The sequence below is a fragment of the Megalobrama amblycephala genome, linkage group LG12, assembly GCF_018812025.1.
Source record: "Megalobrama amblycephala isolate DHTTF-2021 linkage group LG12, ASM1881202v1, whole genome shotgun sequence".
NCBI classification, from domain to species: Eukaryota; Metazoa; Chordata; class Actinopteri; order Cypriniformes; family Xenocyprididae; genus Megalobrama; species Megalobrama amblycephala.
Genome location: NC_063055.1, coordinates 24,063,899 through 24,089,305, shown reverse-complemented (window position 1 = coordinate 24,089,305; position 25,407 = coordinate 24,063,899). Strand labels below are relative to the sequence as shown.

Here is a 25,407-nt window from a genome sequence, read left to right as displayed (position 1 = left end):
TTCACTTCCAAAATATTCATTCTGTTTAAAAATACAACCTATAAAATTCGACTAGCAATTTTCAGTCCATTTTATTTCGCTTTACAAATTCGCTTCCACAAATTCAGTGGTTCAAATTCGGCAGAAAATTCAACATTTCACATCCGGGAACTGCAGGAAGAGCAGTAGAGTGCCGATGCATCATCTCTATCTGCTGTTAGTCTTCTTCACCAGCAGGTGCCGCTAGCGGCTGTTTACGAAGACCAGAGCAACGGCTAGTATGTCATCATTCATTCATAAAAACGGATTTACAGAAATGGAGCAAGCGGTAAGTGAATGTGTGATGATTATCAGGGCCAATATAAATGCAGAAAAGCTGATAAAGACACAAAAGCTGCATTTATGTTTAATTCAGTGTCTTTGTGGTTACCTGTGTAGTCTACATGTAAGCAGCTTTCTCTCCAGTGAACGAGATTATAACGTTATTCCCGAAGCTGGTGTACAGATCAAATGTTAAATCTGAGGTAGACATATATTTTTCTCTATTGTTTAGTTTCCTCAACTTTATATCGCGGCGCTGTGTTGTAATACTAGGGTTTCCCTCATTCGTCATAGGATTCCCCTGCCGTCAGGGCATATAAACTCTTAACACAGCTTAATGGACTCCTACAGTGATATAAAAGACCAAACTCGCACCTCATTTGTGATGTAGGTTATACTATATAGGCTCCAAGAAAGCAGATATTCTCATAAAGTTGTTTTGATTCTGAACGTTTGATATTCGCAAATTTAGGGACCGTCTCTAAAGTTACTACATTGGTATTCACGTTTCTACCTTCAATAGCGTTTAAAGAGAACGATTTACAGTCACAAAACCAACTCTAAAGTGTTCATCTAGGTCTCAGGTTGAACAGTGATGTGCCTACTCTCTCTCTCTCTCTCTCTCTCTCTCTCGCTCTCTTACACACACACACACGTTAGGTTTTTGTGAATTGTGGGGACTTTCCATAGGCCGCAATGCATTTTATACTGTACAAACCGTACTTCCTATCCCCCTACCCTACCCTACCCCTAACCCTAAACCTAACCATCACAGGAACCTGTGCATACCTTTATTTTCTCACAAAAACACCATTTAGTATTTTTAATAATTCATTTACATTGTGGGGACCGGTGGCCGGTCCCCACGATGTAGGTGAACTCAGGTTTATATTACATCGTGGGGACATTTGGTCCCCACAATGTAATATAAACAAACTCACACACACACACACACACACACACGTGAACTCACACAAACTCTTGTAAACGCACATGCACATACATATTCAAACACATCCCACTCAAAGTAGTCTACATACACATATCCTTTTTCTTTTTTTTTTCTTTTTTCTTTTTTTACACGTTCATCACACAATTCGTTCTACTTTGTTCATTTTTATTTTTCCTGCCGATATATTATCCTGCTTATACAAATTTTACATTGGGTTGCCGAAGCATTTATATGAGCAGGAAAAATCAAATTAACAAAGTAGAACAAATTGTGTGATGAATGTGTAAAAAAATAAAAGAAAAGGTATATGTGTATGTACTTTGAGTTCTGTGTGTTTGAATATGTGTGTGTATGTGTTTGTTTGTGTGTGTGTGTGTGTGTGTGTGTGTGAGAGAGAGAGAGAGAGAGAGAGAGAGAGTAGGCACATCACTGTTCGACCTGACACCTAGATGAACACTTTACAGTTGGTTTTGTGACTGTAAGCAGGGTTCCTACGCGGTTTGGAAAAGTATGGAAAAGTATGGAATTTGATTTGAGTAATTTCCAGGTCTGGAAAAGTATGGAAAAAAGAAATCAGAGTATGGAAAAATATTTGTGTTTCCAGACTATTGTCTCTATTCAGTTATCTAATTTCTTATACCTGCAAACTAGACACTTTACAGCGAAATTAGCTCTTTTGAATCAAAATACATAATTTATGTGAATCGTGTAGATCCGAAGAGGTTTTTTCAGGGCGAGTGCGTGTCTCAGGATTCTCACAAGAATCGAAAATGGGCTACTTTCCCATAGACTGGAGTGAGTTGTGATCTTTCTTGGTGCTCTGTGGCGTGATAGATCGATGTAGCGCTCGTGAACCGACCATCTCTTCTGCTTTACTAGTTACAGCACAAAATAAACATGATTGAACATCCGAATGTATGTTGAAAGATAAAGTACAACTTACTGAATTCTGTATCACATGCAATTGATCAATCATTGTTTCAACTGCAGAAAGGCATCAATAAAACAGCATGTAAAAATATCACATTTAGCCTACCTCAGAAAAGCCGTTCAATGGCCAAAAACTCATTATTCAGCTACAAAAATGAACTTCAAGAGGAGCATTTTGCTAAATATATGCACTATAGGCTATTGCATATTCATTGTATTTGTACTTAACATGTGCTTCGATATTAAATGTATAAATCTGTTTCATGACAGCCACCATTTAAATGTTTAGGCCTAAATAAAAGTAAAAAAAAGAGTAGAAAAATAATTGTCATTAAAAATTTATATAAACTTCCTTTAATTTAGCCTATATGAAAGTAGCTTGCAAATCAGTTTTAACCTATTATTATAATGATGGACCAGCTGTGGTTCCTTGTATAATTTACAGCATTAGTTGAGAGAATTTTTTTTTTTTCTTTGAGGAAATTTGCCATGTACTTGACCTGATAGGCCCCAAATGAATCAATATTGAATCGAAGGTAATCAAATCAAAATCAAATTTTCAAAAATTTTCAAAATCAAAATTTTCAAAATCAAGCAAGCTTCTCAATCAAAATCGCATTCAATTGTGAAATTTGTGTCAATTCTCAGCCCTACTGTCAATAATTTATTATTATTTTTTTTACTTGAAACAAATGTTGGTTTTGCCATTTATGTTGTTGTCAGAGTGCACCAGAATGCTTCATTTACATGTTAAAATCACAAAAATCTTCTCCTGGGGGAGGATGCCCCCAGACCCCCCTACACATCACCTCTTACACCTCTTTTTACTTTGCAGATGTTTATAAACTTATGAATTTCTAAAATATTACGCAAACTGATACTGCGCTTTTGTAGGCTACTCGTACTCGTAGGCTACTCTATAGAAATGTGTTGATACCAACAAATACTGACAACAGAACAGAATGGATAAATCAGAGAAGGATTTCTATGAAGTAAATGTGTCGAATTATTAGAATGTTAAACAAATTAAATATTAAATATGTAGCGAGTGGTATGGTCAGAAAGGGAAACAAAGTCACTACCCTTTTAAACAGGGAATATATTAGTACTTGTAGATTAATCCGCAACAGAAGTCACACAGGAACGTAGTTTTAAGAAGAGAAGGGCCTAGACGTGAATACTAAATACAAAACTTTATTTCAACAATCAAACACTGATTTAAAAATCACTAAAAGACTGTAAGACCCCTACTACAAACATGAAGCAGAGAAAACATAGAAAAGGAGACCGAGGCTTACCAATGGCAGAAAATTGTTTGGAAGGAGGTCTGGAAATTTGAGTCTGGAAAAGTATGGAATTTTGAAATGGAAAATGTGTAGGAACCCTGTGTAAGTCATTCTCATCACATTCTATTGAGCTTTAAATTATGGCATTTTTTGTACGATCCCATACAGTAGTGAAATACATATCAATATTTACATATTACTTGACAGTTTATTTGGAAACACTTTACAATAAGGTTCATAATGTATTTACTTACGTGAACTATCCATGACCAATTTGTTACTGTATTTGGTAATCGTTGTTAACGTTAATAAGCATACAGCAGTTCATTGTTCATTTTAGTTCACAGTGCATAAACTAATGTTAACAAATACAACTCTTTATTTTAATAATGTATTAGTAAATGCTGGAATTAACATTAACAAAATTAACAAGTGCTGTAGAAATGCAGTTCATTATTAGTTCATATTAACTAGTTAATATAAAGTGTTACCTTTTATTTGAATAAACATCAAAAATCTAAAAGGTCTGCATTATACCTGAGACCTAGATGAACACTTTAGAGTTGGTTTTGTGACTGTAAATCATTCTCTTTAAACGCTATTGAAGGAAGAAACGTGAATACCAATGTCGTAACTTTAGAGACGGTCCCTAAATTTGCGAATATCAAACGTTCAGCATCAAAACAACTTTATGCGAGTATCTGCTTTCTTGGAGCCTATATAGTAGGCCTATGTAGTGGCTTGCAAGAAGGCTGGATCTACAGAGAACGGTCAAAGCATTGCAAATACGACAACATTTTAATGCATTGTATGAAGAATGTCAATAAGAACAGTGGCTTGCACAGACCTCCGTGTAGAAATCGCGTTCCGGGGGCACATCGATATGACCACTTTCACAATTAAAGAGGCAAGGGGTCAAGCCATTTTAGGCAATTTAGAAATCCTGGACAGGACGCGTCCTGGGAGAATGGCGCATATGGTCACCCTACTATATAGTATAACCTACATCACAAATGAGGTGCGAGTTTGGTCTTTTATATCACTGTAGGAGTCCATTAAGCTGTGTTAAGAGTTTATATGTCCTGACGGCAGGGGAATCCTATGACGAATGAGGGAAGCCCTAGTATTACAACACAGCGCCGCGATATAAAGTTGAGGAAACTAAACAACAGAGAGAAATATATGTCTACCTCAGATTTAACATTTGATCTGTACACCAGCTTCGGGAATAACGTTATAATCTCGTTCACTGGAGAGAAAGCTGCTTATATGTAGCCTACACAGGTAACCATAAAGACACTGAATTAAACATAAATGCAGCTTTTGTGTCTTTATCAGCTTTTCTGCATTTATATTGGCCCTGATAATCATCACACATTCACTTACCGCTTGCTCCATTTCTGTAAATCCGTTTTTATGAATGAATGATGACATACTAGCCGTTGCTCGTCTTCGTAAACAGCCGCTAGCGGCACCTGCTGGTGAAGAAGACTAACAGCAGATAGAGATGATGCATCGGCACTCTACTGCTCTTCCTGCAGTTCCCGGATGTGAAATGTTGAATTTTCTGCCGAATTTGAACCACTGAATTTGTGGAAGCGAATTTGTAAAGCGAAATAAAATGGACTGAAAATTGCTAGTCGAATTTTATAGGTTGTATTTTTAAACAGAATGAATATTTTGGAAGTGAAATCTGAAAGGTGAATATAAATTATTGAATTTTTAATAATGAAAATGTGTGTGAAATATTTTTAATTGAAATATTCACAGCTTAAATATACAACCATGTTGAATTTCAGCCCATAAAAATGCAAACCTTAAAAATACAATGCATCAAAATTCAAGCACACTAATGTAATGCATATTTTTTTTCAATTAGTGCAATTCAACAAGCTTTTTATTTCAAAAACATTAGGCATTAATTTACTTCCATATGGATCTGTGCACAGACAAGGTAAGCAAGCAAGAACAACAGCGAAAAATGGCAGATGGAGCAATAATAACTGACATGATCCATGATATCATGATATTTTTAGTGATATTTGTAAATTGTCTTTCTAAATGTTTCATTAGCATGTTGCTAATATACTGTTAAATGTGGTTAAAGTTACCATCGTTTCTTACTGTATTCACAGAGACGAGAGTCATTGCTATTTTCATTTTTAAACACGTGCAGTCTGTATAATGCATAAACACAACTTCATTCTTTATAAATCTCTCCAACAGTGTGTAATGTTAGCTTTAGCCACAGAGCATAGCCTCAAACTCACACAGAATCAAACGTAACCATCTAAATAAATACTTTACTCACATAATTCGAAGCATGCATACAGCACGCATGACGAACATCTTGTAAAGATCCATTTGAGGGTTATATTAGCTGTGTGAACTTTGTTTATGCGATGTATATATAGTCGAGAGCTCGTGGGGCAGAGGGAGCGCATCTCTTAAAGGGGCCGTGCTGAAAAAATCAGTGCATAGTTAATAATGCCCCAAAATAGGCAGTTAAAAAAATTAATTAAAAAAAAATCTATGGGGTATTTTGAGCTGAAATTTCACAGACACATTCAGGGGACACCTAGGACTTATATTACATCTTATAAAAAAACAATCTAAGGCACCTTTAATAAAAAATTCTGGAAAAAACTATTCATCAATGAGTCTTGAGCAGCAAATCAGGATATTAGAATGATTTCTGAAGGATCATGTGACACTAAAGACTGTAGTAATGATGCTGAAAATTCAGCTTTGACATCACAGGAATAAATTACATTTTAAAATATAATAAAAAATATTCTTTTATTTTTATATTTTTTCTTCTCAATTCAAACCAGAAAACACTACAAAAATATTAGAAAATGTATAGACTAATCAGAATTTCTGCGCACATTTATACACTAAAACCTCCAGTGCCAAACATAACTATTTTATAGGACTTTCTACTGGAAAACAACTTTCTATCAATCACCCAGAGGTGTCTGATACATAAGGAAGCCCTGAGGTAATTTCCTCTGTAAAGTCTGAGATGTGTCCCTCAGGAGCATGGCTGACTGACAGGGTTAAGTGCTGTTCCTGTCTCTCCCCAAGATCACAGTCAGATGCAGATCAGTTATGACACTATGTGCAAATTATGGCTTCCCCTCATGTCAATCAAACCGAATTTCCTCTTATTTGTTTAAGACCCCTGAAGGAGGCCCGCCTTCTTTGCTAACCTGATTTAATACAAGCATTTGTCTCAGAGAAAAGAATAAGATATACATCCAGAAGATGCACACCGATGATCAACATGATAGATACTGCATAGCTTTATGTGCAAAAAAGAATCTTTCACAATAAATGAATCAAATAATGTCATACTTTCTGCCACATTACTGAAAGACATTATTATTTGCTATTCTGATTTGGAACCAATATATTAGGATCTGCATAACAGCTAAAACTCTTATTATGGACCTTTTTCTGTTGAAAAAAAAATATCCCAACTGCAATATAAATACTCCTCTCAGCTGGCAACCTTACAGCAGGTAATAATTAACACAGCACCACAACAGCTGGAGTTTCCCTTTGTTTCTCCCTCTCTCTTTTGCTCTGTCTCTCTCACACACAAGGTATCAGAGGCCAGGTGGGGACTGGGTGGCAGGTGGTTTTGTTCCCTGTGTTCTGATTGGCTATGACAGCTCTCAGACGACACACAGCTGCCAATGCGTCTGCAAGCCTCACCTGGGTCATGAAAATGAACACACACACACAGAGCCTACGACAGGGATGGGCAACGTCTGTCCTGAAGTGCCACTGTCCTGCAGTGTTTAGCTCCAACCCAGATAAAAACAAACTCACCTGCCTGTAGCCTTATCCTTAAGACATTGTTCGGGTGTGTTTGATCAGGATTGAAGCTAAACTCTGCAGGACAGCCACACTCCAGGACCGACGCTGCCTATGAAATATCACTGAACACAACAAACTGCTTGACACACACTGGAAAGTATATAGGCCAATGTAGACCAACAAAGAAACAGTGTAGTGCAAACACACACACAAATATCTGCTACACAGAAAGTACAAAGCAAAAATAATGTGTCCTCGTAGAGTACATAAATCACAACAGTGCAGCACCGTGAACAGGGCTGTCTGTGATCAAAAAATGCTGATGCAATGAGTACCAGCAGTCTGGTCACAATGTGCGACTGAATCAAAGAGCACAGGGACACGATCCCTCTCGACACGCACTTACATGTGGTCTTATTCAGTAACAACAGCATTCTCATGCTAAATTTCCACAGGATTCACAACAGCATATGCACACAAGTGGGCTCTTATCCTCATTCTAATGTTAAACCCTCACTGCTAAAATGGTTTTAAATAACAGAGTGCATACCCACAGATTAATTAGCATAATACACACCCAAACATCTCTAAATAAGGCTATTCCACACACTAAACACCTTAACACAGTCCTAGACTACACGTGATTGACTGCATATCAGAATGAACAATAACACAGTTTTGTTACTCTGAAAAAAGACGCATAGTTATATAGTATAGCTACTATTTATTCTTAGTTATTATATTACAATCATAATATAATATAATATAATATAATATAATATAATATAATATAATATAATATAATATAATATAATATAATATAATATTTTTGGAAATTTATTTGACTTTTTTACTTTTTCAAGTTAAAATAATAAAAACATTACATAATATGACAAGTAGGGGTGGGACAAAATATCGATATGGCGATATATCGTCGTCCTTCTCTGTGCGATACGAGAATCGTATTGCTGCGCCAAATATTGATATTTTAATTTTAATATAATAAAGTGTTATAAATAGATTTCTCTGCTCAAAGCATCGCTACTTCAAGGCGGCACTCAACTCATGAATAAGGGAAAACTGAACGAAAGTTAAGCAGCCTAAGAAAAAGAGGTTTTTAACAGGATGGCATACAGCAGTGTGAGAAAAATAGATGCCCCAGCCACGTTTAAGTTCAAAGACTTGACGCACTTTTATACCATTGATATGACAAACGTAGACATCTTTGACGTTCTTCACCGAACGATGTACATGGGAAAAGCATATATTAGGGATCCGCTGATAGACGCCTGCTTTCGAACGCTCCCATGTATATCTGTGTAACCGATAATCAAAGGGGACGTCAAAGGGTCGTCAAAAGAACGTCAAAGGGTCTGTTTGCACCTGGTCACTTCATGTACGGATAGCTATCCGATCGAGAAAAGACCAGGTCTAAATGCCCTCTGAAATGCATTTGATCACTCAAACCACTTCAGGAGGTGGTCTGGGATGCATTCCAGTCAAAATTGTCTATGCATCAGTCTAAATGCATCTGGTTGTTGAAACCACATATGTAAATTTTACTAGCAATATATTGACTATCACAGAATTGCTGAATCGCGATATCATCGTTATCGTGATCGTATCGTATCGTGAGGTACCCTGCAATTCCCACCCCTAATGACAAGTAATAATAGGAACAATATTACATTATATTATATTGTTACTATTATTACTTAAAATATTTTAATTTAATAAATAAAATGGATAAATAAAAATCCCATAATAAATATAATATAATATAATATAATATATATATTTTTTTTTTTACTTTTTTCAAGTTAAAATATTTAAAAATTAAGTGATATTACAAGTAATAATAGGAACAATATTATATTATATTGTTATATTATTACTTAAAATATTTTAATTTAATAAATAAAATGGACAAATAAAAATCCCATAATAATATAATATAATATAATATAATATAATATAATATAATATAATATAATATAATATAATATAATATAATATAATATAATATAATATAATATAATATAATATAATATATATGTTATAATATAATATAATATATAATATAATATAATAATTTACTTTTCTGTGATTTATGTCTGTATCCTAAAAAAATATCCTAAATTTTAAAAAATGTGTTGTCATATCATAATTACTGTGTGAAAGCTTTTTGCACACTGGTTTTGATTCACAGTGAATGAGACCTGTTAACACTGGCGACAAGCGCACAAGCATACGTGCATATTGACATGCATGTCGGTTTGTGTATGTGTGAGTGCACCTGTCATAATCTCCATTGCAAAGCGCTCTGACAGGGATGGTGAACGGCTGCCAGACAGGGTTCAGCGTATTCTTTACCACTTCAGTTTTATGGCAAATAGTGAACCTAAGCAACAAAACACAAAGATGTGAAATTCAAACAAAGCAGTACGCATTGTATGATTATATTTCATTCATGCAGTTTCATTGCATATAGGCAGTTAGAAGTCTGAATATTGATAAAAGTAATACGTGAACATTATTGGCTAGACCAATTTTCGTAGACATTCCTAAGACCCTAAGCAATTTTATTCATCTCTTCTTAGACATGACTTCAGGAAAAGAAGACATGCACATTCCTCATACACGCTTCCCTGTATGAGAGAGTGCTGCGAATCAAAGAGAGAAAGAGAGACAGCTAACTCACGTTCCATCCTCATTACTTCTGTAGAACACCATGAACGGGTCAGAGCGGCCAAAGAAGTCTTTCTTATCCAGCTTATTGGCACAGAACTGCATTGTTGCACAGTCCTGTGGGAAAGAGAGAAAGAAAAAACATGGGGGGTCAAAAGAAGGAAAAATGGAAGGTAAAAGATTGAAAGAGTGCAGAGAGCAGCTACATCTAGTAAAACCAGAGGCACATTGCTTTTTCTTGTGCAGCTTAGATGAATGACGAGGTTCTCTGGACCCTCAGGCACAATTCACCCCCACCACGTCTCTATAGTTCAGCAGTATGTGTGCATGCACATTTGATAAAGTCATCATGCTCCAGACACCTGCGTCTATCCTTCATGCACCTTATGATTTTTGGTAGGAAAAGTTTAAAAGGTAAAACAACTTTTTTGCCTATTCTTTAAGAGACTCTGGAATAAATAACTAATGAACGATTCCTCTCACATGTATCACTGACCCTGACTGTGGCTCAATATTTAGCTCTCAAGAAACATGGCTGGCCATTGTTTAATCAGAATATTTCACACCGTGTCAATACTAACATCCCTAACGAATGATTGAAATTTTCTCATTCCAACAGACACATCTTTTTCCAATGACTAGTTTGTAATGTTTTTGTTTACTGGAGCAGTTTTATGCTAATACATTTTACAAACAGTTTATCGTGAGGTAGTGTTATCTTACATCATCTCTAATAGAGTGGTGCAGGGTCAAAACCGTCAAAACTGCCCCGGTTCCCTTAAGATTTTCCTATGGGTTTTATAATGGGGTTTTCCAATTTATGAGTCAAATAAAGCCTGTGGTAAACATAACTTGATGATGCTTTGAGCTTTTTGTTCTGTGACGTAAATTACACTCACCCATACCAAAAACACAAATTTTTAAGCAGTTGTGTTCATTTTTGAAAACAAATGTTTTTAATAAATAACTTGATAAGACAGTTTGTGGTGTGAGTGTGTGCAGTTTACGTTGTTGAACAAATAGTATCATTATGTTTACCACAGGCTTTATTTTACTGATAAATTGAAAAAAAAAAAAAAACACATTATAAACCCCATAGGAATCTGTGCAAAAAAAAAAAAAAAAAAATTAATTATATAATAATTTATAATTTTGGTCAGAATATTTTAATATCGGTGCATCTAAACATATAACCAGTGTTGTTATTGTTATCTAAAACTAAAACTATTAAACATTGTTCATTGAAATAAAGCTTATATGAAATAAAATATAAATATAAAATCTTAATCTTCAACAAAAATTTTATATTTGCCTGGGCAACTAACTGAAAGTAATTTGAAGTACTAAAATTACAAAAAAAAAAAAAAAAATAAACATTAGAAATATATAGAGAAATATTTACAAAAAACTTATGATCTTTTGACATTTTTTATAAGAAAATTATCAAACCTTAAATTAAAAAAAAGAATATTTAAAAGTAAAAGCTAATTCAAAATATTAATAAATATAACAACATTATATAAATAATACTAAAATAACACCACATAAATCAAGATACTAATTTAATTGACCTTCGTCGGGAGTTTGATTGACAAGCGATCTAACCAATCAGAACGCCGAATCCGCCATCTTGTCCGACAAAGCTGTCAGGAGTTAGAAGATTAACCTCGGTGGACTTAAACTTAAAAAATGGTGAGTATTATGTCTTTCCTCGTTTGAAACAACATTCCTTCTCATGTTCATTCATGTTTATTTGATGCTATAAATGAACTAGTAGGAAGAGATGATCGGTTCACGAGCCTCTTGAACTGAGGCGCTACAGCAATCTGTCACGACACATTAAAGAGCCACAAAACTGTTTTTATTGTTTGAATTTCTTAAAAAACTACACAGTTTGAAAGCTGGGACTTTGTTTAATATCATAAGTAACCTGCTCTGTCTTGTCTGTCGACGTGTTGTCAGTTTCCTCTTTGCTCCGTGATGTATTTTTCACTGCGTGTGGCGTGACAGCGCCACGGCTTGTCGGACAAAGCAACAGTAACTAAGAGGGGCGGGTCTTTGCGAAGGGTCAATTATTATTATTGTGACAATTTTACAGTAATACATACAATTTCTTGGGATAAAAAAAGAAAAGCCCTAAATGGCTATTTTGTGCCCCAAATGGTAAATCTGTGCCTGCCATCGGCAAGCATCAATTCCATTTGAACCAATTAGCCGCTAAACACTATCTTGCTTTGAGAGTGCCATTCAGAGAATGATGAAATTGTAGGCTGGAGTCAGTGAGGAGAGAAGAAGAGTGAGTGAGAGAAAAGATTGAAGAAGAACTGAACATTTCCAGAGGACTCAATCACATGACATTTTGTCCAGTGAATAGTTGGTAAATTACATTCCAGTAACGACTGACATCATCGTAAACCTGCTTGCTAGGGGCTTCTCGGGCCAGAAGGGCATTATTAATACAGTGGAGACACCATCATTGGTGTGTGGTCTAAATGATACAAAGTCATTAAAACTAATAGTTTGTGTACTGATTACTGAATAGCAAGGACAATTTTCATGCTCTAGAGGGACAATTCACCTTATATTTGATGGCCAAAAGAGCACTACCTTTCATTCGCAGGCCTATGCATTGCTTGAATTGTTTTCTTGACTGAAACTAAACCACAGTGTTTGGAGGACTCTGCACATGATTAACGGGTCCATTAAAACCAAGCTTTGAAAATGATTACGATCCCATAAATAGCAACTTAGCAAGATCAATTCAAGCTGAAAACAATCTGAGCAGAGAAAAGCAAAATATCAACCTATGCTAGCTTTGAATCCAGTCTCTATGAATTGAGCAATCAAGCATGAGTGGCAGTTTTCTTTGAAATGCTTTCTTCGGCAACAGTAAACAACTTAATCGACAGTATGTTTAGTCAAATAAATGATAGACATTCAAAGCCCTTCACATCACATCTAAAGCTGCCTGTCTTTGGCCACATTGTACTTCGTAGACGAAACATTTCACTCATTATTTTGGGTTTGTAGGTTTTATCTGGTCTTTGAATGTGATTCCGCTATGTAACTTCTTGGAAAGAGACAGACTTTTGAAGATATTTGCAAACCTCGTTCTCGCTATTAAGCAGAGGTTTCCTCTCCACACGGTGCATTTCTTCATAGATGTTCTTTGCATGTACCTGATCAAAACCCGGCCTTTCATAACATCCTGTAAAATCTTTTGATCTACCATGTGAAATATATATATAGATCAAGCAGATGTACCAATCTATTACTCTCACAGAGGGGAAAAGCTTTTTGAGCATTTCAAATGAGCTTGAGTGAGGCTGCGAGTGCGTGCAATAGATCGCTCAAATGAGCAGTCCTTTGTGTGTGTTTGAGCCTGCAGTCAACGCAACATAGCCATTTACAACCCGGAAAAGCTGTAATTTACTCTGTGCTGCTATTTCAGCTATTTAATGAGTACAATCTCCAGTGACAGAGTAAACTTTACTAGACAGAGGAACGAAACAGGAACATTCCAGTGAGAAGACATGATAAAGAGATGGGAGGGATGGAGATAGAAACTTTGTCTTGCAATGAAACAAAACAACTGTGGACTGCAAAATAATATCAATTCAACATTTCTTCTATTACATTATCTTTGCTGGCTGCACGGAAAAACAACAACAATTGTAGTCAAAACAAATGAGTCAATTCTTTTAATGAATTCCACAAACTCCTTTACTGTGAATAAACCTTGAATCCATCAGAAAAACCAGATTCCAAACCTTTATAAATTTCTTTGTTCTGCTGTACACAAAAGAAAGATATTTGGAAGAATGTTTGTAACTAAGCAGATGTTGCCGCCCATTGACTACCAGTATTTTTTTTCCTACTATGGTAGTCAATGGGGGGCGAGATCTGCTTGGTTACAAACATTCTTCTAAATATCTTCCTTTGTGTTCAGCAGAACAAAGTGTTACATTATGATTATGTTTATTTAAGTTTTCATTATATTTGTATTTTGTTGAATGTTTTCTTTTGAGTTGTAGATCGCCGCTGATTCGTCAAGAAGTGCTGTCGCCTACCAGCGGTAATGAGTTGATCAGTGGGCAGTTCTAAAATGCCACTTTTGCTCTTCAGATGTGTGCGGTACGACTTTAGGCCAGTCACACTGTTCCAAGCTCCCTGCTAGCTGCCAGACCAAATCGTGTTCTTAGTTTTTTTGGGTGTTTCTTTTGATCGTTTGTTTTCTTTAGAATGTGGGAAAATGTAGGAGAGTCCTGCCCTTTTGTTTAAATCTAATTATGTTTTTTAAGTAGAGTAGTTAGGTTAGGTTGACGGTATTTATTTTCTTTTTTTTTTTTTCTTTGTGATAGCTTATTTACGTTGTTGTTTTATTTTATTAGCTTGGTTTTGATTATTATTTTGGCTCTCTCTGACCAGAAGTACCACATTATTAGTTTCATGTCATCATTCTTTTGTTTTTGCCAAATTAATATGGCTTTATTGTAATTTTGTTTGGACCGTGGGTCCCTTAATGATTTCTACCAATTTGTGGTTGTTGTTTTTTTTCGTTTGTGACTTATAATAAATATCCCTTATAATTTAATGTGTTTCCATGGTTCTTTTTTTTTGGTCTGACGGCCTGCTGGAAGCTGTTCGGTCTTTTCTTTTCTTTTATTGCGTCTTACCCTAGCGGGCGTAATAAATGAAATGTATACAGGTTTGGAACAACCTGAAGGGGAGTAAATGATGACAGAATTTTCATTTTTGGGTGAACTATCCCTTTAACATCTGTCTTATTTTAAATGAAACAAAAATTCAAAATTTTCATGAAAATTAAATTAGTATAATTACTGGCTGGGCGATTGTTTCATATGACAATGCATATCAAAAGATCACATTTGATTTTTTGTAATAAGCTATTTTTAAAATGTATTACATTAAATTAAAACAAATGATAGATTACATATTTAAAAATGATATCAAAATAATATTTTATTATTGCAAACATAATAAAATATAAAAAAAATAATAAATATGAAAAAAATGATAAAATGGTATAAATAATTTTTATGTAGTATTGTATATTAAAATCAAATTCTATTCTGCAGAAAACACTTCATGGTCCGATTACCCACCACACCTATGTATGTTGTTACGTCCTGGTAGTTTTGTGCCTCTGTGTGTTTTTTTTTCTTCCCTCCTCCTTTCTCCTAGGCACGCCTACACGGGACGGTTATTGGTTCGGGAGGCTGCCAATCGTCATCAGCTCACATGGCGACATGCTACCCGCTGCCAATCCTGTATGGGCGCCAGGGTTTAAAAGAGCGGCTTGACGGACGCGAAGATAGTTTTTTTTGCTTTCCTGTTTTTGTGCTTGTTTAAATCTGCCCTTTTTGTTAAGTTTCTTTGGTGCAATGACACTCTTATGTTGTACAGTTTGGAGTTGTCATTTCTGTTCTTTTCTTTTATTTGTTTTCTTATTTGTTATTTCGATTGTCATTCTCTTCGCCCTATGGGAAATGGACAGGTAGTATGTCACGTGACGTGTTGCAACACTCAGTGACTTCAATGTATAGACACATCAGTTAGAAGTGAGCGCCACTTATGTATGTTTTGTTTGGGTAGAAAGAGTAGGTAAGTTATGGCGTTTGATATGCTGAAGACTTGCTTTCTCATTTTTCTTTCATAAGTTAGGTTAGTTTTGAACTTGAGTTAGCTTGGGCTTTGTTTTTGTTCTTTTCTTTTCTTTGGCGCCGCTTTTTGTCCTTTTTCCCCGGTTTATTACTTTTGTTTCTTGTCTTTTGTTTATGTAAATATTGTCTTTGTTTTTTGTTTTTTTGTTGTTGTTGTTGTTTTGTTACTTTGTTAGTATTTCATTATTGTATTATTATCTCACGCCTATTTCCTTTTTCTTTGATTGTAAAATAAATTCCGTTTTGTTGGCAATTCTCGTAGCGTTTTGTCTCTTGCTACCACCACCCGCACACGCAATGGTCACAATTTAAATGTTACCCCTTCTAACCCTAGACCAAAATTAGGAAGTTGTAACATTTAATGGGGGCTCGTCCGGGATCATTCAGTCCCGAATAACTTTATAATTGTGATCATTTGTGTGGGCGTGTGTGCTGGTTGCGATTTACGGGGAGTAGTTTCTGGAATTTCTGGTGTCGTACCCATACGGGGAGGTATTGAAGTGTCATCTACAGAACCAAATTTCATCAAACGCCTCTTAATTAGCGTTTTATTGCTTATCATTTTTCCAAGCCATCACTCCCATTTATAAGAAGCCTCTTATCATATACATCTAGTGCTATTCACTAATACCATCTCGAACCCTTCAGTATCCAACAGCAATCAAGACTTGATGTCAGAACAAATTTAAAATGCATAAGCTGAATATTGGATTGGATGGATGAACCTCTTCAGTTCGTTAGGCCCAGACAATTAATGCAGGTTGAAACAAGGCATGTAGTGCTCCAAAGTGCTTCAAAGAGCAATCCAAGGATTCATATGTATCCTTATAAGCATTAAAGTCTTAGAAGGGAACTTTAGAGACATCGTCGCCCTTGAATTGGTTCAAAGAGGTCACAAAATCCATATCTCACTTTGATTTTTTTAAGCAAACCCAGATTATTTATACTCAAGCTGTGAAAAGAGTTGCTGCAACATTCCATTCTGTGTTTATTCTTCCTTGAAAACCTTGATGCCAACTCCATGATCCTTTGGTTCAGTAAGAGCTGTTCTTAAAATACTAGTTGAAAGCATTCAGGAGATCAAGGCGAACAAACAAAGCCTTCACTGTGTACTAGATCAAACACTCTAACAGTACCCAATGGGCAATGCTGCAATGATCTTCACTACTGAATGTGCTGTAATTTTTCAACTGTTGCTCCATCAGCCCATGTTCTGGTTTTGCTTAGTAAATGCAAGAGATAAAGTAAATGGCCAAAGGTTAATCATTCATGTTAGAAATATTAAATAATGATGCAAACCTGTAACTACAAATACCATGGCTTCTGTTTTTCCATTATGTATGATTTTAAAGCATTTTGTCAGTAAAATGCAAATAAAAGCATTAAAATATGTCTCAATTGGTTTTTGAAGTTGTTTCCCTTTTGTCTGTGGAGATAACATATTGCAGTTCATTTCTCTGGAATAATGTATTTGGCTGCCAGGCAGTGAATGGTCTGATCTCAAGAGTAAAACAGTCAACTTTCTTATCAAAGTGAATCATTTCAGTTAAGGTTTTCACTGCTGAAGAGTTACATATATTTCGAAGAGAAAGGCGGTTGAAAAAACAATTATTCAGAGCAAAACTATTCTGTGGAGGATAAAGTAAAACTGCTGACTTACCCGACAGTTTCCAAGTTCCTCTGCAGTGAGAATAATGGTACCGCAGTTCTTCCCAGGGATGCCACTGTAAGAATAACACATACAGTGCATTATTGCAAACAGTTTTGTGTTACTGGGAATAGTATAGGGCAGGAATACTGTAAAAGAAATACTGATAATAATGACCTAATTACAGTTAAAGAAATTTCAGACTGCAGATGGCTGTCACGATCACCTGTGAGAGTGCCCTTCAGCCTTTAGAGGGCACTCCGTCCCGGACTGTCATTTCCACCTGTTTCATGGACTACATTCCCCATACACACTTCCCGGACTATCACCACTCATCATTGCACCCAGCTGTTTTGTATCACCTCATCAGTGTCTGTCTATTTATACCTGGTTTGTTGCTGTCTGGATTTGTGGTTCATTCTGTCACGGGTCGCGAAGCAAACAAATAGATCCAAGTGCAGCAGAAAAAGGTGTTTATTGAGGGTAAATCCAAAGGGCGTAATCCAGGTACTGGCAGGGGTCGAAATCCATAAAAAGCAGTCCAAACATAAAACAAGGAACATGAAACAAGAAACCAAAAACAAAAACCAGAGAACACGAAGAACCAGGGCTCAGACTCAAGGGTGACATTAACAATGAACCACAAATCCAGACAGCAACAAACCAGGTATAAATAGACAGACACTGATGAGGTGATACAAAACAGCTGGGTGCAATGATGAGTGGTGATAGTCCGGGAAGTGTGTATGGGGAATGTAGTCCATGAAACAGGTGGAAATGACAGTCCGGGACGGAGTGCCCTCTAAAGGCTGAAGGGCACTCTCACAGGTGATCGTGACAGATGGCCACATGTCAGAACAGCAGCAGGATAAGTGATATCAGAGCTAAGATGATATACTGGGGAGCTGAAGATCGTAGTTGTGTTGTGTGCTCACAAAATCTTGGTATTTCAGTTCAGATCATTGTTTTGCCCTGAATGCATCCTGCACAGTCAACAAACAGCAACCATCAGCTGTTAAAATAAATCTCTGCCTCAGGATGTGTTTTAGATGTTGCAAAGCTTAAATCGTTGGCTGATTTGCACCAGTTTATTTCTGTCAATCACCGAAGATTCTAATTTAGATGTCAACCGGTGCACAATCAAGTAAAGGATTTTATGCTGACCCTGCTATGTGTGCAAAGAAAATGCATCCTCTCATGTCTACTTCTGCCTTTAGGGTCACTGCAGACTAAAGATGAACAAATAAACAATGCATTAAAGTGCAGAAATGACTCTCGGTTCATTTGCAAATCTCCTTCATGCTTTGCATTACCATGTAAACTGTGTGAAACTGTTGTAAACTATGTGTAGGTTGTAATAGTAATTAATTATTTAAACCACAGTTCAACATCCTCACATGACCGTACGTGCGAATGTTTAGGGTCGGTAAGATTTTATAAGATTTCTCTTATGCTCACTAAGACTGTATTTATTTGATTAAAAATACAGCAAAACAGTAATATTGTGAATTATATTTACAATTTAAAATAAGTGTTTTCTATTGTAATATATTTTAAAATGTAATTTATTCCTGTGATTCCAAAGCTGAATTTTCAGCATCATTACTCTAGTCTTTTGTGTCACATGATCCTTCAGAAATCATTCTGATATGCTGATTTGGTGCTCAAGAAACATTTCTTATTATAACAACATTTTTTTTTTTTTAGGATTCTTTGATTAATAGAAAGTAAACAGCATTTATTTGAAAGAGAAAAATGTCACCCATTAATGTATCCTTGCTGAAAAAAATTATTCATTTATTCCAAATAATCTTGCTGACCACAAATTTTTGAACAGTAGTGTATATAATATAATTACATAATATTTTAGAATGGGGACAGTCATTTTTCAAGGAATGCATATTTTTGTTAATTAGCTTTAAGTTCAAATGGCTAGTGGAAAACAAATTCACAATCAAAAGTTGAGGCCAGTTCATTTATTCAGTAAAAAATACACTGAATAATTCAAATACACAATGGATTTTTGGAGTTTCCACATTAACCTTCTGAAGTTGCAGAATCACCAAAATTGTTTTGAACTGCCCCAGTCTCACCTCCACATGTAGGTTGGAAAGGTCAGTGTTTGCTGCTGCTCATGTTTTTCCCTCAGGTATTAGAGATGACTTGTTAGATGAAACATATTGTGTTCAATTTGTGAAAAACAATTTCTTTGCTAAATAACAAAAAAATATTTTTTATACCCTACGAATTCTCCAGTGTCTTTTCTGTAGTATCTAAACCAATTCTCTTTGAATCGTTGACAGAGTGGTACAGTAAGTCATACAGCCAAACAGATTCTTTGATTCAATTCTTGAACATAAACCAGAAACAAGTAAACAGGGTTAACTGATGGAGTTCAGCTCATTTTCTAAGGTCATACCCTGATTAATGCTCTCAGTAACAAGCTTCCAAAATGCCAAAAAGATGAAAGCTTACAACTGACAGCAATATTAAACATGTAATTGCAAGATACGTGAACAAACTGACAACTGTAACAAGTGTAGCCATCTTTTATAACCATATTCATTCACGAGCTGCTGTATGTACTGTCATTCAATGCGACAGGAGAGTAAAAATGATGAAACTGATTGAAATATGGCATTGTTTCCTATCACAAACCCCACTGGTACGGCCATTTGTTTATTTGGAAAGTGGCTTTTAACACTGTGTGTTAGCTGTGCTCTGCAGAAGAGCAAAATCAATGGCGCTCACGCCACTCCCTGCTGCATTCCCAATTGATTAGCGTCTGATCAAACATCTGAACCCCTCTGTGCCTTCAGCCTGACAGTGAACGCAGCACGCTATTTTATTCTTAATGAAAACTCGCCAGAGTTTAATTTTCCTTTCTTAAATTGAAAAAGCTATTAAAAATGTTGCATACAGTATTGCCACTGAAGCAATATCATGACCTGGCTGGAACCAAACCAGATAATCCACATCAGCAGAAAATAAGATTTTGAAAATTTCTCAGCCAGTAAACTCCATGTGGAATCTAAGAATACATACACTGTCAGTCCACTTTTCTCACTAACATTAAAAAATTTGGGATCGGTAAGATTTCGGAAGGTTTTCACTCCGCAGTAATATTGTAAAACATTATTACAATTTAAAATAACCATTTTCTATTTTCTAAATATGGTTTCTTTATATTTTCAAATGTAATTCATTCCTGTGATAGCAAAGGTGAATTTTGAACAGTCATTACAGTCTTCAGTGTCACATGATCCTTCAGAAAATCACTGATGATTTGGTGCTCAAGAAACATTTCTTATTATTATCAATGTTAAAAACAGTTGCTATAATGCTTAATATTTGTGTGAAAACTGTGATATATTTTTTAAAGTTCTTTGATTAACAAAAGTTCATTTGAACAGCATTTTTTTTTTTGGAAATAGGAATCTTTTTGTAACATTATAAAGTTGTTGCTGTCACTTTATGTCTTTTGTCACTAGATAATTTGCAATAATGCAATAATTCAGTATAAATTAGACACAAACTCCATACCTCACACAAACTGCAGCTCATGATTTGACTATGGGCAGATTTTGTTGGCAATCCCAGCATTGCACCTTCCAAGGGAAAGCTCGATAATGTTGACATAAGCAATAACAATGATCTAGAGCGCACACCAGCATGAGGGAGGAGATCAAGGCATCTTTTTGCACATAGCTGAGAGCTTGATATCAACTTTCTAATCTTTAACTGGGGCCAGTGGAGATTCGGAGGATCAATGATACTGTCCCAAATCCGCCATTTAAAGCCAAATGACTTATAAGTCAACATCACACAGCACAACCTGTTCGGTATGATCAAACAGTCCTTTAACAAAGTATGCGCACTAAGTCTTGTCCTTAAGGAACAGGGGGAATATTTTTACATACTGATCACAGATGAAAGAATGTTAGCTGAAAGAGGAGTTAGTTGGTATTATGCTGAATATTTTCAGTCTTTGTTGCACTTGGTGCAGCCTTTTCTTCATCATGGCATCTGTGGCTGCTCAGCATCTCATTTCACACGGACAGGCCTGATTTGATCAATTCATGTGAGAAGAGCAGGTGATTTATGGAGCTACTCGTCAGCCTAACAAATTTCTCGGTACTTGCGGCTTGTGAGGTAATTCTACATACTATATCAGAAGCTATTCATCAAATTGTTGACAAAGACTCCAAGGTTTACAATAAGGGAAGATTTCTCTTTATACTCATCCTCTAATGAGTCACAGAAAATTGTATACTGTACCGAAGAATAAGATAAACTGCATCGTAATTAAACGTGGTGTCCCATGATGTCTTAAACCTGCCAAAAGCCCTCTGGGTAATCGAAAATGCTTAAATGTCATCTCACATGACTAAAGAAGATGCATAGGATTTAATGCTAGCCAGAATTGTCATTCCATACAGTGAGATTTGTGGAGATGTTTGCACATTTCATCATTAGGATGAAGGATTATGTTGGTATTTAAGTAGACAGCAGGTTGACAGGTGAGAGAGGGGGGAAAATAAATGAACAATCAGGGCCGTCGTAAGGAACGCTGTCCCAGGCCCTGTGATGAGAGGCCAACTAAGGTCCTCTATGGCAGGTGTTTTCAAATCCCACGGGTGCGCAAAGGGTGCTAGGAAGTCTTTGATATTTAAAAATTTTGGAGGAAAAAAAAAAAAAACTTAAAAAAATGATAATAATTGTTAATAATGTTGTTAAAATTATATATAATAAATGATAATTTAAAATCGTTCAAACAATTGTAAAAATAATAAAAATAACATGAAATTAAATAATAAAATAATTTAAGCAAATTTAATATTATTATGGTTTCCTTTTTAATTTTAGTTAGGGATCAAAATAATTTGATACCCATAAGTCTATGTGCAGGTTATAAGGTGTCCGTCATGACATCTTTCGGCTATCAGCAACGCGAGATGGTGATCTGAGGTTCACAGCTCCCCCACCAAACAGCAGTGCATCACCGGCTCAGATTTCGGCACCGGCTTGAGAACCAGCACCATTTTGGTGGAAAAAGTGATAACAGAGAATAGTTGATTATACATTAATTAAATGCACATGTTTACGAGTTTAAATGCAGGTAATATTGTATATATGACTAAAATGGTGTAAAATATGCTCTATTTTGAACTGTATTCATCCAAATGTGTCCAAAATGTGTGGTCCTGGTAAACCCCATGTTATGAGGAACAAATGTCCCAACAAGCATTGTAATACCAGACAATGACATTTTTTTTGGTCTCTTTAGTATAAATCATACTAAAATTATGTTTTTTGAAAATGTAAAAATGCAGAAAGTTGTGTTTAGGGGTAGGCCCGCTATATACTAAATGTGATTGGTCCCCTAAAAAATTGGTATCCTATGCCTTATAATTTTCAGCACTGAGCATCATTCTAAGAGAATAAGTATTGAACATGAGAAAAAAAGAAGAAAACAGAGAAAGACAGATTAAACATTCATGCGTTTCAGAGTATGCAAGCACGTGTGTAATTAGAGTACCTGAAATAAACAGCCCTGTTTGAGAGCGATAAGCTGTGCATTCACAGACCATTGGGCTGTTAGGAACATTTACATTCATCTGTCTAACAAAGAGATTAAGTGAATAAGTTTATCCAGACTCATTTCATGTGAAACTAAGACAAACAGAGCGGAGAGTGAAATATGACGGATCGCTGATTCACTGCGCAGAGCGAGTCGCAGTCAGGCTGCATTACATAAAGCTCCAGAACTCCACAAGGGGTTGGAATGAGATTATAACTTAAATCCAATTGCTTTTCATATTTAGAAAGACATCCGTAATCCTTAAATACACCCGGATTTGAATTAAGATTGGTGCACCGTTCTCCACCACTTGTGGAGTTTAGTCTTTCAACGGCCTCAAAAGCCTAAACACAGCAACAGTGAATATTCTGACAGCCGAAAAATCCTGCAAAATGGCTTTAACAAAACCAAAGAAAAATCAAAGCTCCGCACATGATTTGCAAGTGGCTGCATAATCCATAATTAATAGGAAACCTCCTGGCTAACCGACCACTGCTTTATCATAATGAAGACTCATTTTCAGCATCCGGAGCTACTTACGACGCATCACAGTTAAACAAGCTTCAAATGAATAATTATTTTTTTATTGTGCGAGAATGCATGCATACCTACAATTCAATGTTATTCTTAAAACAATTCGATTCAACATAATGGAGTTCCGGATCTACCTCAGCTAAACAGAAGCCATTCATCTAGCAGAGAAGAGGATGTTTGTTACAGACCTGAAATTGTACTTACTCTGGGTATCTGACTTTCCTTGAATGAGATATTCTTCAGAGAGTCATTTTTATGTCATAGCTGATGCATTTTCTTCTTCCTACCACTGCTATCTGACTGTGCATAGAGATTGATAGCATTCATATCTATAATTCTGTTTGCTTTTGTCCTTATGCCTATAGGTTGCTGCCTATAGTGGAATCTGTTTAAAAATATGGCACAGTAAGCATGTCAGAGGTCTCCTACTGTAGTAAAAAGAAAAGAGTAAATCCTTCTAGAGGTCACCGAGATGGCAGTGTGCCTTGTGCACTCAGGAGACATTGACCACTAAGTGAACAAATCAGCTATTGTCAAAATGACAAAAGGTAATACCCATGAGGTACAATATGTTTCCGGCACTAGAGGCGTTTTACATGGTCTGTCCGCGATTTAAATACTCAGCTGAGATCATTGTATACATTATGATAACAATTCCCTTTCATAAATGACCCTAGCCTAGAGTGCTGCTCTAGATGGAATGGAAAATGCATTTCCTGTACTGAGCTCTCTGAATGTGACAGAATGGCTTAAAATTTCATTTTGTGATGGGGTCCTATTAAAAAAGGCACTGCAAAGCACCATCCTACAGTGTGAATGTTTGTGTGTTTGCATAAAAATGGAGCGGCTTAGACCATCACGGATTCCTGTGCTGAATGTGTGAACTCCAATTTAATTCATCCAAGGTGATGGATCAACACTTCCAATTTAGATGGGACAGGTATTTGAATATTCTCTCGTATATGATTTTTGCAGTTTTGCAGACCTGCTGTTGCCACTTCATGTTCTGTGGTTCTTACATATTGTGTTTTAAAAGCAATAAAAATTATATTTAAGTAAAAATTACTTGAACAAAACCAGTTTATTATTTATGATTAAATCGACCTTTCTCCAATGAAAGAAGACTGTAACAGTCAGTAGCTGGATCACACAGAAATAGCTCCAGTGTATCAGAGCAATATCACAGCACATTTTTGCAGTTTGTTTTGCTTGGAGGGATTTTTGGGACTGCTCGTCATTGAGGGCAAAAGCTTCCTCCAAAAGATTTCTCTGCCCTGTCTGCTGTTGCACTCTACAGCTCAGAGTTTGTTGTGCATTTTGTCTGGTTACCATTTAAATTTGAAATACTTTTTTCTTCAGTAAAAAGCTCAAACAGCCTGCAGTCAGAAACTCATGGCTGTGTTGTCCCATCAGAGTACTGAATCTGAGGCCTAGATAAGACTCACTGGCCCATATCCCTCCCCCCCACTCTCTGTTTCTCTCTTTTTCTGCCCCCTCCCTCTCTATTTGTCAATGCAGCTCAGCATAATGCATTTCCAGAATCAAAGCATGCAAGTCCTGTTTAACGCTGATATAAAGTACAGGCCCAATCCATCAGCATGACATAATAACCCAATGCCATGGGCCAGAAGCATCATACCCATTTAAACTGAATGGAGCACAAAAAACCAAATGTCAAAGCTGCCCTTTTTTATACAATGAAAATGCAAAATAAGCAGAAATAAGAAAATAAAAGGCACCAAGTAAGCTATAACTGCTACTGATGCTCCCTGAAAAAAAAAATCATATATATATATATATATATATATATATATACAGGGTGCGATTTGTAGGGGGGGACGGGGGGGGGATTTCCCCCCTTCTGGTCTATGTATCCCTGCCTCTGCTGAATTATTTTTATCCCTGGTTGGGATAAAAAAATATCCCCCCCGGGTGATGCTACTCCACAAACCACCAACAGAGCATAAAAAATACCAAAA

At 36.0% G+C, this 25,407-nt stretch overlaps 1 protein-coding gene across 2 annotated transcripts in view; it reads right to left on the bottom strand.

Annotated features, from left to right (window-relative positions):
- Positions 1-25,407, bottom strand: part of cpne5a (copine Va) — a 102,040-nt gene that overhangs the window by 38,841 nt on the left and 37,792 nt on the right. For both annotated transcript variants that reach the window (XM_048209818.1, XM_048209817.1), the window contains 3 exons: positions 17,326-17,389; positions 9,995-10,098; positions 9,590-9,694 (listed from right to left, as the gene is read on the bottom strand). In XM_048209818.1, the coding sequence (XP_048065775.1) occupies positions 9,590-9,694; positions 9,995-10,098; positions 17,326-17,389 (273 nt within the window). The remainder of the gene's footprint in view (positions 1-9,589; positions 9,695-9,994; positions 10,099-17,325; positions 17,390-25,407) is intronic.